Raw genomic sequence first — 13,952 nt, 5'->3', positions numbered from 1 at the left:
CAGTACTGCAGGCTACTTTTATTAACTGCTGGTGCAGTTCAGCAGTTCGATTTTCACCGGCTCAAGGTTGACTCAGCCTTCAGAAGCCCTCAGTCTTCTGCAATCCATAAAATGAGGACCCAGATTGTTGGGGGCAATATGCTGACTTTGTAAATCACTTAGAGAGAGTTGTAAAGCACTGTGAAGCAGTATTTAAGTCTAAGTGCTATTTGCTATCCTGAAAAATCATACTAGGTCTTATTTTCAGGTTAGGTCTTATTTTCAGGGAAACACAGTAATTAAGGGAAAACCTAAACCTGGCAATGCACCAATTCCAGAACGAAGAGCAAAATTTCCTTCTCTCAGTCAACCACACTCATTTGGTAAGCATTGAAACCCCCTTCTCCCCCCAGATACAATGCAAGAATGGCTTCATTTTTAATTTGGGGATGGGGCTTTGGCACACATTGAAAGGGTTAGGAAGTGTCCTATAGTCCATGGAACATGACTGGTGTTCTGTCAAATAGGCAATGAAATTTGTAGATATAACTATGGAGAAGGAAAAAAGGGCAATTCAGGCCTGCTGAGGTGATACAAAAAAATAAAGAAGACAAAGGTATTATTTATTGTTAATAATGAAAGAGCCATTTTTATTTTCCTGAGAGTAAATTCCACGGCATCTCATGGACTAGTCACCTGAGGTCTACCCAGCTCAGAAGTATTGTCAGAACCAGTTGCTACCTAATTTAGACAACAGTTCCAACTGATTTAACTCTTTTATTTACTTTTATTGAGTTCTCCGTAATTGACTATGATTCACCAACCAATACAGGAAGGCTCACAAATCCTGTTAAGCTGCAACCCAACAAACCACATTATAGTTTAATACATTGAGTGAATCTAACCATGCAGTTTAACATTCGTTTTACCAAAGTATCCATAAGAAATTCTGGCACATAAAAAGGCAACAGCCAAAAAAGTATTTTATTAAAAATTATTCTTAACAGTCTTTCCCAGCTTGGTGCCCTCCAGAAGCCTTCATCTACAAATCTCAGAATGCATTGGGGAGGGACTAGTTTAGAAGGAAAGATCTTGAACACTGGATGGGAGCGGGAGAAAACCACAGAAATAATCAGCTTTTGTTTAAACTAAACAGTCAGCATTTGCTTCAATCCTTGAAAGTTCTGTTTTATACTAACAAAGAGAGTTTTCTACTAGGAAAATAAAGGTCAATTCTAGTGCAGCACTTTACGTCACTAGACAAATTTTATCCACGAGTTTCATTCCAAGTATGAAATTCGTTTGTCATACAAGCAAGATTTAAGAAAACATAGATTACCCCCCCCAAAAAAATCATTTTCAATATGAGTGAGTATAAAATGAAGTCCATGTTACTGTAGGTGCAATCCTTCGCTTATTTATGTAAGAGAGAGTTCCACCATAAACAGTAGGCATGATGTCTAAGCAAATCTGCAATATAGCAGTGTGTAAAATGATTAACAACTTTTCTTAGGTACGGATTAAAGTATTAGTTTATGTTTATATGCAAATGTTAAGAATACAAACACTCTTAAGAAACATTCTGTTTGAGCAAGTTCTAATTAACATGGCTTGCAGCACAAGGTAGCCTATTGTATAGCATTCAGTTTGTTCTTCAACAGGTCAAGGTAAAGAGAGAAGAGAGAAAAGAATGCATTGAGGAGTGGCTATTAATAAGCTCAACCACCCAGTATATTTTTGTACTATTGTGTTGCAATCTGGTTTGCAAGAACAGGATTAAGAAAGAAGTCTAATCATGTAATTACCACGATCCCATAAATGTCTGTATTTAGAATAGCAAATAATTAAGCTATGTTTTGGACAAGTTCCTTGTACAGCACTGCTGGATCGTTTGGCAATTACACAAGAATGCTTTGAAGTCTTAGGTAGAGAGGACAGCCCATCAAAATTGAAATATCCTTAAGTTATTATCAATACCATCTTGTCATGACTCTTCACACTCTGTGACAACAAGCAATGCAGTAATGAACTCGCACGGATATGAACTTGTAACATGAGCCCAATGCCACAGATTAAGAGTAAACTCAAGCAGAAATATTCATGGTCTGCTGCTGGAGATCAGGAAACTGAACGATGACATTTAATCGTGCAAAGCACCAATGCAAAAGAGAAATTAACAGACACTTAATTCTAATCCTTGTAATAAAGCACCTGTTTCATTATCTGTAAATTCTTTTCAGTTACCAGTTGTAATTGAGTAAGTGCAGATCCAGTGAGACCACATAATTTTCTTTCTAGAAAATGAGACTAGGACCCCACTGAATTCTCTTTGGAAAAAACAAGGGGGCAATCTGTACATTCTTCTTCACTTCTGGCAGAATAAGAACAAATCGAATCACCAGAGCATGGGGATAATTATTAGATTTTAATCCCACCTTTATTACTTTTTAAGTAACTCAAGGTGACAAACATATACAGTATAATATTCATGCCTTCTATTTTCCTGACAACAACCCTGTGATGTGGGTTGGGCTGAGAGGGAGAGACTGGCCCAGAGTTATCCAGCTGGCAAGAATTAATCTAGAATATTCCACTCAGTTACAAGTCAAGGTTGCCCAAGAAATCTTGTATAGCTGTTCTAAATTCACATATTGTGTACTTTTTTTCAGCATCCAAAGGGAGAATAATTTTCTTGCTTCAGTATCTGTTAAACTAAGGCTGAAATCAGATCAACTGTAACATCCAAAAGTTCCCTGAAGATGGGTTCCAGTAGAAGTCTGAAAGCTCGAAAGACAAAACTTCTGGTCCCAATGACTGACCCAAATTGAATCCTGCAACATTAACCTGGGACATGTATATTTGCCTTAATTCATAATGATAATACTGTTGCCACTGTTTTAGGTTGGATGGGGCTGTCAGGGAGGGTAGAGAGCTGGAGGAAAGCAGCAGGAAGGATGCAGAAAGGAGAATCAAATCTACAACTGACTACAAAATTATTGCTTCAGCTGAAACTAGTGAATATTTATCTTATTGCCTATTCTGGAGGTTGGGAGATTGTAAATTCCAAAGCTGTCAATAAAATCTGCTGATGTTGAGTTTCACCATGCCTTTAAAACTGACGCAAATCCACTGGAATACAGGCAAACTCTGAAGATTATGAATGAAGCTTATTTGTTCCAAGCTCCAAAAACATCTTACGTAGATCCCAATACATTACATTTTGTTTCTGTTCTCTAATGTGCCCATCTGCTGTAAATGTTTGAGGCATATGCAGAACAAGACATGGCTTAAAATATTTGGTGTTCTCCTAAAGTTGCTATACCTTGACTCCCTGTATTTCATTTCCAAGGTGATCTGATCATTCCCCATGGTGTAAAATTTTTACTCTTATGTAGGTCACCTTTCCTAGACTACTTGTGATTACTGAAGCCAAAACATACCTCAGAATGATTCCTCTAATCTCAAAATGGTAATGGGATCTGGATTTTAAAAGCTAGGAAAGAAACATTTGTTTGCATACTAAAAAGACTTAGTGCAGCATTGCACATACAATATTTTCAAGGAAACAAACCCAAAAGAACAAAAAATAAATAAATACACAAATATCTTCAATGTTTAAGGCTCTAAAATCTAAGCAAGTAATCAGCACTTTAAAGTATTACAATGTTGCCGCTGGCATTTTCAACGTTTTATTGTAAACTGTGCCTGATGGTATCATTTGGGCAGCACTGCATTAAGAACGAACAAAAATCAAATTGAATTTCTAGGCAGTATTGAATATTTTATGTCAGTTTGAATGATGCTTACCCTGTATTGATGGAAATGATTTCTATCAGGGGGTTCTTTCTAATCTTTGGCAAATCCAGTCGCGCTCCCCCCAGCCGTTTCCCATTATCCTTTTTCTGTCCCAGCAATCTCACAGAATGACCTTCAAACAAAGGAAAATGCCATTATTATACAAACAATTCATTGGCTTTAGAAAATTCTAGTTCAGCCTACTGAATTTGTTAATAAAAGTACATTTTAAAAAAAACTTACAACACCTGAATACTTACTAGATAAAAAGTCGATAAATGAAACAGTCAATAAATGACGATTACCTGTACTTTTTTTTTAATATATTAGGGTACAGGTGTCAAACTCAATTTCATTGAGGGCTGCATGAAGGTTGTGTTTGACCTTGGGGGGCCAGGGTGGGTGTGGCCAGGGTGGGCATGGCTGGCATGTCACTCGTATTGGGGGTGCCTGTGATGGCCCGAGTGTTCTGCCAGCGAAAATGAGCTCCCGAGCTCCATTTTTGGCTGCCACGGCCTCCTGCAACCCTCTGCCAGTGAAAACAGAGCTTGGGGCAAGCTCTATTTTCACTGGCAGAGAGTTGCAAGAGGCCATGGCAGCCGAAAATGGAGCTTGGGGGCCCATTTTTACGGGCAGAAGCACTGCGGGCCGGTCCTTTGCTATTTCCAGGGTGGTCCCATGGGCCAGATCTAAGTACCCCACAAGCCAGATCCAGCCCCCAGGCCTTGAGTTTGACACCACTGTATTAGGGGATTTCTTAACAATGTTTAAATTAACAATATCTTTAACTTTGACTTGATTATTTCTGTTCATTATTGGAAATCAGAATAAAGTTAGACATATGAATAAAGATCATATTTCAACATTATTAAAAACAAACAACTTTTCTAAGGTTTTAGAAATAGTTTAAAACTTCTAGTTAAACCGAGAGTATTTTCAAAGGCAAAGGCACCCAGTGAACACATGAATGAAGTAATGTATCCAGTAAAGTTCTAAAATATGGTTGATATTATAACTGAGGACTATAGTAATTTGAATTAAGTAATAACTCAAATATTGTTTTTCAAGCTGAGCCCTCTGTTTTTGGTTACATGGACTAATACGCCGTCCATGCATGGGTGCTTGTTTTAAAGTTTAAAATCTTGAATTAGAAGTAACAGTCTGGCTGTAATTAAAATCAAAAGGCTTCCTGATTAGCCTTTGTGGAACAGTTTAAAACATGGTAACCAAAGAAAAAAAATGTAAACATTTTGTTTTTCTTTTACCTACAATTATGTTAATAAAGCTTTAAAAAAATACAGCAAGTATTAATGCCAGTAGCATTTGGATAAGTTTTGGAATGAGCTAAAATCTTACTTCATAGCTGGGTTCGTATATGACATCACCCAACCATTTGGGTTTAGACAATATAGCTTAGCACAATAGATGAACCCAACTTCATGGAGAGAGAAAACAACAAATGGAAGACTTCCACTCTTTGCTTGCATCACAAAGAGGAAGGGGAAAAGCCTGCCCGTGTGGACATGGTCATAGAAACCCAGCCATTGCGTAACAGAGAATCCAGATTTCAGACTAAAATATATGATGCATTTTTGGCAATAAAAAAATACCGTAGCAGTATTAGAAGCACCAGTCTCAAATAAGTGTGGATTGCACTTCATGTTCTTATAGTATCCAAAGACATTGTGTAGTGTTGCTTATAATACAGGTGCATGAAGGCTTTCTCAAGGTATTTGTAGACAACTTGGTCTACAAAATAATCTCATTTGCCTTATAAGGGCAAATAAACTGGAATGACTGTAGCTCAGTAGTAGAAGCAGTGCCTTTCAGATTCTTCAAGTAGGACCGGCAAAGCCCTTCTCTGAAGTTCTAGAAATCTGATGTTGGTCAGCGCTGCTGAATTGAACGAATTAATGATCCAACTCTGTGGCTGTATGCTCAGATACAATATCCATGGATATTCCCTTGTTTCCCTCAAGGCTTTCAACTCATCTGATCTTTTCTTTTACAATTGGCCACACCATCAAAACAACACTCATACCATATTGTCAGAAATCCATAAAATGCCCCCCAAATTGGGAAACAACTGGCTTAGAGTGATGTCTCCCTCTCTTAATTCCTTAAACAAGTTTACATTTGTGAACTGAGCACAAGGAATCTACTATTTAACACTACCATGAGACGAATTTACTGAATGTTTCACTGATATATTGCTCAAGCAAAGTAGAACAATTAGCACACTAGCCTTTTCAGAGTAAAGCTAAAATTTACAGTTCAGACCCCATCTTTATTTAAAAAAGATAAAGAACTGTAAAATACAACAGTACAGTAAGAGAGATTAAACAGTACTGTATTTAGAAAAAAAATGAAAACAGTATTGTAAAGGTTTGTTATTTTCATATCACGATACAGTACACCAAGAAATCCATTATATAGAGTACTGGAATGTACAGACTGCATCTGTAGTATTCACTAATTATTCTTTCTTGCTACTGTATATCACATTAATGATGGTGTTATCATTAGCTAATTGAATAAGTAGCTATTTTCTTTTGCTATTACTTACAAAAGATTCTTGGATTTAACAATATGCACCATGCTTGTTAATTAAAATAAATGTAAAGTCTTCGCACTGTTGGAAATATCTGAGTCATCACAAAGCTAAAAATACATAATGAAAATTAATGTTCAAAGAATACTAAAGAAATAAAGCATCCTTTTAAAAAAGTTTCTTATCACAAACAAGAAAACAAATCAACAATCAGAAACCCATACATTTAAATAAATTCAAATACATCAAGTACCACGAAGGATTGTGTCCAGATCACTTTGGAAATTGGCAAATGTTAACTACTGAATGGGTAAAGTACTGAAGCAATCTCTTTGAAACTATTAATTAATCCAACAAAACTGGATTAATAATAGTATTCATTAAAATTCATAAATATGTAAAGTATATTTTCATTTTATTACTTTTCTGATGAAGCACAATTAGAAGAAAGAAAATGTTTTATGATAAATATATGATTTCACACTATAGGCAAAATATTACATGCTTGTTTACAATGACATCCATTAAACCAATGCAGTCATTCCACATTTTAACATAATTAAAACAATGAAATGGAGTTTAACAGGCTTTTTATAATATTAGTTGATTTTTCTTTTTACAAATACTGAGGCTAATATTTGAAAAAGGTTCCTTTTGTAATGTTTCTGTGTTGCGCAATGATCTAAAGGGAAGTCATTTATTTACTTATTTACTTACTTACTTACTTATTTATATTAAATTCATATGCTGCCTATCTCACCAATAAGGTGACTCTGGGCAGCTTACAAATATAAAAAAGTAAATATAAATATAATTAAAACTCTTTTGGATTTAACCCTTTTATTTTTTAGTTAAATAGGAAAAATTGAGACCTAACTGATACAATTAGCTTCATATGTTAACTAATATCTGATTAAGAGTGCAGAGCTTTTCTACAACCTTCACTTGAAAAAGAATTCTATTTTCAATATAGCCAAAATATAATTTTCACCAATATCAAGAGTCTCACATTCTCTTTCATTAAAAAAAGAGTCAATAAAAATTAAGATAAGGTCTGGTTTTCAGTTGCTAATCGGTCAATAACTATATCAAATCAACATAGTTTTATAAAACCAATTTGTATATTATGAGCTATGAATGAAAGTAAAAATACTCATATCACACAAGTAAAAAAAAAAGTTTGCTTTGAAAGAGAGGAAAGAAGGAAGAATATAGGAAACAGGTATAATTTGATTACTCAAATATATGCTCATGTGGAACCAAAAGCTAATAGATACATTACTTTTCTGTCTTGCCAGACAAAGCAAATAAATATAGAACCAATGAATAGTATGAAGGATGGTAGAAAACTCAAATGATTAAATTGTATTACAATTTATACTACTGTATAAGAAAAATGTCAATCTGCACATATAGATTGTCCTTAAATTAGAACTGTAATTGAGCCTGAAAATTGTAAGTTAAGGCATCACATGACGGGACCCAAGTTTTTGACATTTTTTGTAGCTATTATTAAACAAACACTGCAGTAGTTCAGTGAAATTGAGTTCATTTGCTTTAACTGAAAAATTAATTTCAAACTGCAGTTTAATACCATGGCTTAGTAAAAGTCAATAGCCATAGTTTCTTAATTCATTCATCAGAGAACTAAGAGCTTTACTACATGGGAAATACATTGTCATATCTCAGTTTATTATGGTGATATATAATTTTCTTTAAAAAATTATATTTATACTGTGGATAAATGCACGTGATAAGTATGTAACTTCAGTATCTGAATATTTACAAATTAAGTCGTGGAAATATCATGATGGATAGCAGACATCATAAAGTAATATGCTATTGATGAAAGATATTACCAGATTAAGAATTCAATTATTCATTAGCTGTTCTCCAATTACCCAAACCATATAGTTTGTATTGATATTTCCTAGCATGACACATGAACCCACACATGATTACACAAGTTTTGTGTAAACCACAACAATATGGGTTTTTCAACAAATTACATTTTAAACAACTCTGGCTTAATCTTACCTACAAATACACATTTGTTCTACTTTTCCAAGTTAAAATTTCCAGTTTAGTAGTGAGTTCTAATAAAACCTTTTCAAGACTTTTAACACTTCTTTTTTAGAGTTTATTCTATTAGTTTAACTCTCATCAGGAAGCTTAATTTCCTGTGATTCATGTGCCTTTGTTTAGGTTGGAAATGGGAAAGGTGCTTCAGATCCGGCATGGGTATTTGGTATACCTGTCAACAACTCCTCAAACAAGCTGTGTCTTTTCCTGAATAGCTGCACGTTCCTTTCTTATAATGACTTGCAACACTGATGAGTAATTAGCACTGTTAATTAGCACTGTGCTAATCTACATCCATGCTGTTACAAAAAAGTAATAGCACACACAGAATTAAAGTATCCTTTAGTTATATGACCAAAGAAGCACAAAAAGTAAGGATGTTGAATTTATAATATTTTTTTTATTCATCTGCACCTCTATAACTGTCTGGTTCGGTTCTGCAACCCAACAAGACTTCAGAGGATAATTAGAACTGCAGAAAAAACAATTACTACCAACCTGCCTTCCATTGAGGACCTGTATATTGCACGAGTCAAAAAGAGAGCTGTAAAAATATTTACAGACCCCTTGCATCCTGAACATAAATTGTTTCAACTCCTACCCTCAAAACAATGCTACAGAGTACTGCACACCAGAACAACTAGATACAAGAACAGTTTTTCCCCCCGAATGCCATCACCCTGCTAAACAAATAATTCCCTCAACACTGTCAAACTATTCACTAAGTCTGCATTACTATTAATCTTCTCATCGTTCCTATCACCCTCTCCTCTCACTTATGACTCTATGACTGTAACTTTGTTGCTTGTATCCTTATGATTTATATTGTTTCCTAGTATGATTTGATTGCTTATTTGTACCCTATGACTATCATTAAGTGTTGTACCTTATGATTCTTGATGAATGTATCTTTTCTTTTTATGTACACTGAGAGTATATGCACCAAGACAAATTCCTTGTGTGTCCAATCACACTTGGCCAATAAAGAATTCTAATTCTAATTTATGCAGATTTTATTATCATATCTGAAGAAATATCAACAGCGATAGTAAAACGTTTTCTGCTCTGGTTACATGGCACTAGGAAACTGCAGTCAGCCATCGTTTCCACTGCATGCAAAAAAATATCTGTATGTTTCTCACAAATTGATGACTTTTTCCCACCCTGAAAGGGCAGTGAACTTATGGGGAGGGAAAATGTCACATTTAATACGGTTCAAGGAGAATTCAGGAGAGCTCTTTTGTGCTTAGGCTGGTGTCTAGACCGACAGACATGTTGTCAATAAACATTCTCTACTTTAGCCTACACAATGTACACACAGATCATCTTGTGAGCTTTTAGTGGCCCACCAATAACAACAGATTGATTGGTATGGTAGCTAAACAGTTGGCAAACATTAGTTAATATTTAAACTAGGAAATAGATAGACCATATTAACCAGACAGGTTAATGTGATTGAGATTTAGAGGGGTGAGACGAAGTCTGAAAAAGTTCAAAACTGAAGTAATTTCCTTTTACTTGTTTACAGTAATCCTGTCCAGTGACCCATTTCACAAAATCTTCTGTGAAACTCAGGACCAGTGTAGGTTTTATTCAACCGGAAAGTCTAGTCTTCTCTTAATCCAATATGGATATACTTGACAAAATGCAGCTGTTTTGACGTTTTGCAGGAAACTTTATGATGTCAAGAAAAGTGTTCAAGTGGCTAATATTCACAGCATTAAAATAGCAAGAGCATAGGCACGATTTTTTTAAAGAATACTGTAAAAATCAGTTTAAGGTAGAATTATATTTCTAATGTCCACTCTGTTTCATAAATCCAGGAGATGGGCCATTCTAAATTCCATGCAATGCAAGCTGTAAAACTTGACTTTGTTTCATACGAGAAGGAATGAATATTAGAACAAGAATGCTATACTCCTCCTTCGTCTATCAAGCAAATTTTGAATTGGACAGAGAAGGGTTTCTGTAGACAAGCAACAGTTGCCCTGTGGAATAAATGTCTGGTGCATTTCTACACGTTTCCTCCCTCCTCCCAATTCAGCCTGCTACAATAATTGGTCAGCCAGATGTTAAGCAAGTCTACAATCCACTCACAAGTCATAATTCTAAATGATAAAGCTTAACATATGTAACTTTAAAAAAACCATATTATTTTTTGTAGATGGAGTCTACCATTATTATCTACGTATTTCAAAAAGGTGCATGGAAACGGAGAGGCTGCAAGTTATGCCATACCCACCAGGAAACCCAATTAGTGATATGCCTAATAGTAATGGGAAGAGTGAAAAATGCCAAGAATACTTAGTTGCTACTATGTAGTTCTAACACACTGGGTTCCAAAATCATTGTTGCTGTGCGTCCCTCCATCCCAGCAGTCCACACAGCATAGCTAATAGTGAAAAACACTGAAAGGTACATTTTGGTACGCTCCAAAAAAGCAACATTTTCTGTACCAGTGTTTCATGGTAGATAAGCTCATAGAAGTAGTTCCTTCATGGGGAACACAGAACATCCAGAAATTTGACTTCAGATAATAAAAGCAGTTTATACAGATGCACACAAAAATTATTTAAGAGTGGATTTACACTCACCTCACACACACAGATACATACATATGTCCAATTTGCAGGTGGAGCTAGGTTTAAGGAGGTATCTTTAAGGTCAGTTATGAAGCTACCACTATGGCGTTCAGAATTCATTTGCTCTATTCCTCTTTCCCTTTGTATTTGCTATCTTTCATCTTTTTCTTTTCCCACTCTTCTCTTTTCTCTTTGTTCTGCTTCAGAGCAATGATGGGCATCCGAAGTTATCTTTTAATAATAGAATAACGGAGTTGAAAGGCACCTTGGAGTTTTCTAGTCCAACCCCTTGCTCAAGCAGGAAACTCTTGTACCATTTCAGACAAATGGTTATCCAATAGAACTGACTTCGCTGCTTTTAAGCCATCCTTTCATTACATTATGTTCTGCTAACTTGGCTACACTTAAGGAATTTAAAATCCTACATCTCTGATTTACATTCTGTTTTTTTTTAAGGCCATAGAAGATACTTTCCTGGGAGGAAAGCTTAGAGGGCTCTGTATAAATGTTGCAAATACCTATATTCTCCCAAATATACAGCCTTTTTGTGTGCATTCTGCACAAAGTCATTTTCACTAGACCCCTCTCCTATTTCATAAAGCCTTAAGGTAAACCTCAAAGTCACTTAGAGCCTCTCATAAGTTACTTTCACATTTTTCTCTCTTTCTGTATGTTTATCTTATATGGACTATATGTATACTGCCAAAACCCTAATTTAATATTTTTATCTAACATCTTCTGACCATCATCCCAAAGGTAAATTGCTACATCACAGTTTAATGACCTTGGCAAAGTTTGCTTAGGTTTTATTGGAAGTTAAGATTTTATAACAATTGGATCCAAATGACAAAGAGGATGCAATATCCAGAACTGAGGTCATTAAGAAGCTGGTTTCAGTGAGAGTATTAATAAAAGAGATCACTTGATGTTTAAATTGGCCAAACCGGTTATTTTCAGTATAGGAGCATTTTAATGTTTTCTCTATTCAAGATATGTCTTGTGAGTCTTCTCTACAAGCTATACGAATTTGTATTCTTTATAAGAATATAAAGGCAATCTATGTTTTATAAAATTCATACCACATTTTTCGGTATTCTAAAACCCCAGTATCCTTTGATGCAACACTTGACATCTGATACGATTAAATACTGCATAAATGAACATTAATTTGTCTGAAATACATCGTGATCTGTATAATATAACAAGGAACACTTGTTAAAAAATTCAATTTTTTAAAAAAGTATTAAATATTAAAAAACCAATTACTGAACAAGCCAGCTAGGGTGATCTATATTAATTTGGGTCAGCTTTCTGTATATTTTTTGCAATGTATGTGGCACTTGCTAAATATTTACATTTCAGTCAATATTTGGAATGTGTATGGGGCATATTTCGACAGGAGATTCCTTAGGGATATACTGTATGTGATCAAAGCAACATCAGGAATGAGCACTGAGAAGACTGAATGCATGCATTATTTCAGCTGAATAACTTACCCTTAATAGTTTCCTCAACAACTTCCACTACACGATCTATCTGTTGAACCTGAAACGCAATAGATTAATAAATCAAGCTGTGAATATTCAGATGACCTTTGAAAGACCCTTTTTCAAATACATTCTTGAATGTATTTAATCCACATAAAAAGGAGCCCTTGCACTTTTTGCAATATGCTTTCTACTTACAGGTTTCTGCTTGCAAGACAGATTGAAAAAGGAATCAAATAAAAGTCAATGCCTATGTTTTACTGCACTCATATTGTGCTTTTAAAATATAAAAGCCATCTTACAACAAAGTTTAGCACCAATTTCATGCCAGCAAAAAGAATTACTCAATGCAGTAAGAACCAATTATAAAGGAAAGATCACTGCAGGCTTTTTTTTTTTTTTAAAGAAAGACAGCTTACATAAATCTACAAAGTAGAGACTTTATATAATTATGAATGGTGGCCAATAAACTGTACTATTAGCAAGCACTGACTGCATCCCTGAACATGAGAATAGTGGTAGAAAATCTGGAAAACATTCAAATTCTGCACTCCAGTCTCTTTCTACAAAGCCTGATAAGCAATTTTGCAGCTGTCACTTAAAATGTCTACGGAGAAAAAGCTGCATATATAAGTTCAGAGTTTACAAGGACCAGCAACATTCACTAAAAATCTCAATGAAAGTATTTCCTCTTCAAGTCATGGAATTAAGTAGCATGTTATTCACATGCTATGCCTGACCATAAATAATCCAGTGGAGAACATCCTTATACATATATACAACCAGTGTTCTTGTATGAGATTGGTTAATATAAACTGAAATTAAAAAAAAAAAAGATCTAGGAATGTCAAAAAGCTTCAAATTGCTTTTTTAAACAAATGTAATGCTGTGGGTACAACTATTCCATTGTGTGAAATAGCCAAAATGCCTTTTACTGCCTGAAAACGTTACTAAGACCTGTACTGAACCACACACACACACACAAAAAGGAGGCGGGGAGTTAGTTTCTCTGTTCAGTCGTGTTCCAACTTTAGTGGGTGGGCTCATCTGTTTCTTAGCTGAGGGACCCAGCATTGTCCAAAGACATTTCCATGATCATGTGGCCAGCATGACTGTACACCAAGGTGCACGGAATGCTGTTAGCTTCCCATCAAAGTGGTATCTATTTATCTACTTGCATTTGCATGCTTTCGATCTAGGGTAAGAATGGGAACTCAAGCCATCACATGGTACCTATGGGGTCTCAAACTGCCAAACTTCCAATCGACAAGCTCAGCATTTTAACCGCTAGGAGGCTACCATGCCTGATAGATAAACATGTTGTATGGATTCACATGTTGTTGAATCCAATCTTTATCAGTGAATACTTTAAAAAAAAATGTTTAATGTGAAGCAGAAATCTTGGTCATAGCTGGAAGTAGCATGTGTTGTGTTTAATCAGATTAGCAAATGCATTTGAGAATTCCAGTTTCAGAC

General features: G+C 35.2%; 1 protein-coding gene across 2 annotated transcripts in view; it reads right to left on the bottom strand.

Moving 5' to 3' along the window:
- Positions 1 to 13,952, bottom strand: part of CDKAL1 (CDKAL1 threonylcarbamoyladenosine tRNA methylthiotransferase) — a 312,732-nt gene that overhangs the window by 210,890 nt on the left and 87,890 nt on the right. For both annotated transcript variants that reach the window (XM_034429250.3, XM_034429252.3), the window contains 2 exons: positions 12,486 to 12,534; positions 3,787 to 3,907 (listed from right to left, as the gene is read on the bottom strand). In XM_034429250.3, coding sequence (XP_034285141.2) covers positions 3,787 to 3,907; positions 12,486 to 12,534 — 170 coding nt within the window. The remainder of the gene's footprint in view (positions 1 to 3,786; positions 3,908 to 12,485; positions 12,535 to 13,952) is intronic.

This window comes from Pantherophis guttatus, chromosome 3 (assembly GCF_059756535.1).
Source record: "Pantherophis guttatus breed Tessera chromosome 3, ASM5975653v1, whole genome shotgun sequence".
Taxonomy (NCBI): domain Eukaryota; kingdom Metazoa; phylum Chordata; class Lepidosauria; order Squamata; family Colubridae; genus Pantherophis; species Pantherophis guttatus.
Note: the sequence above shows the minus strand (reverse complement) of the source record. Positions and strands in the feature narration are given on the sequence as shown.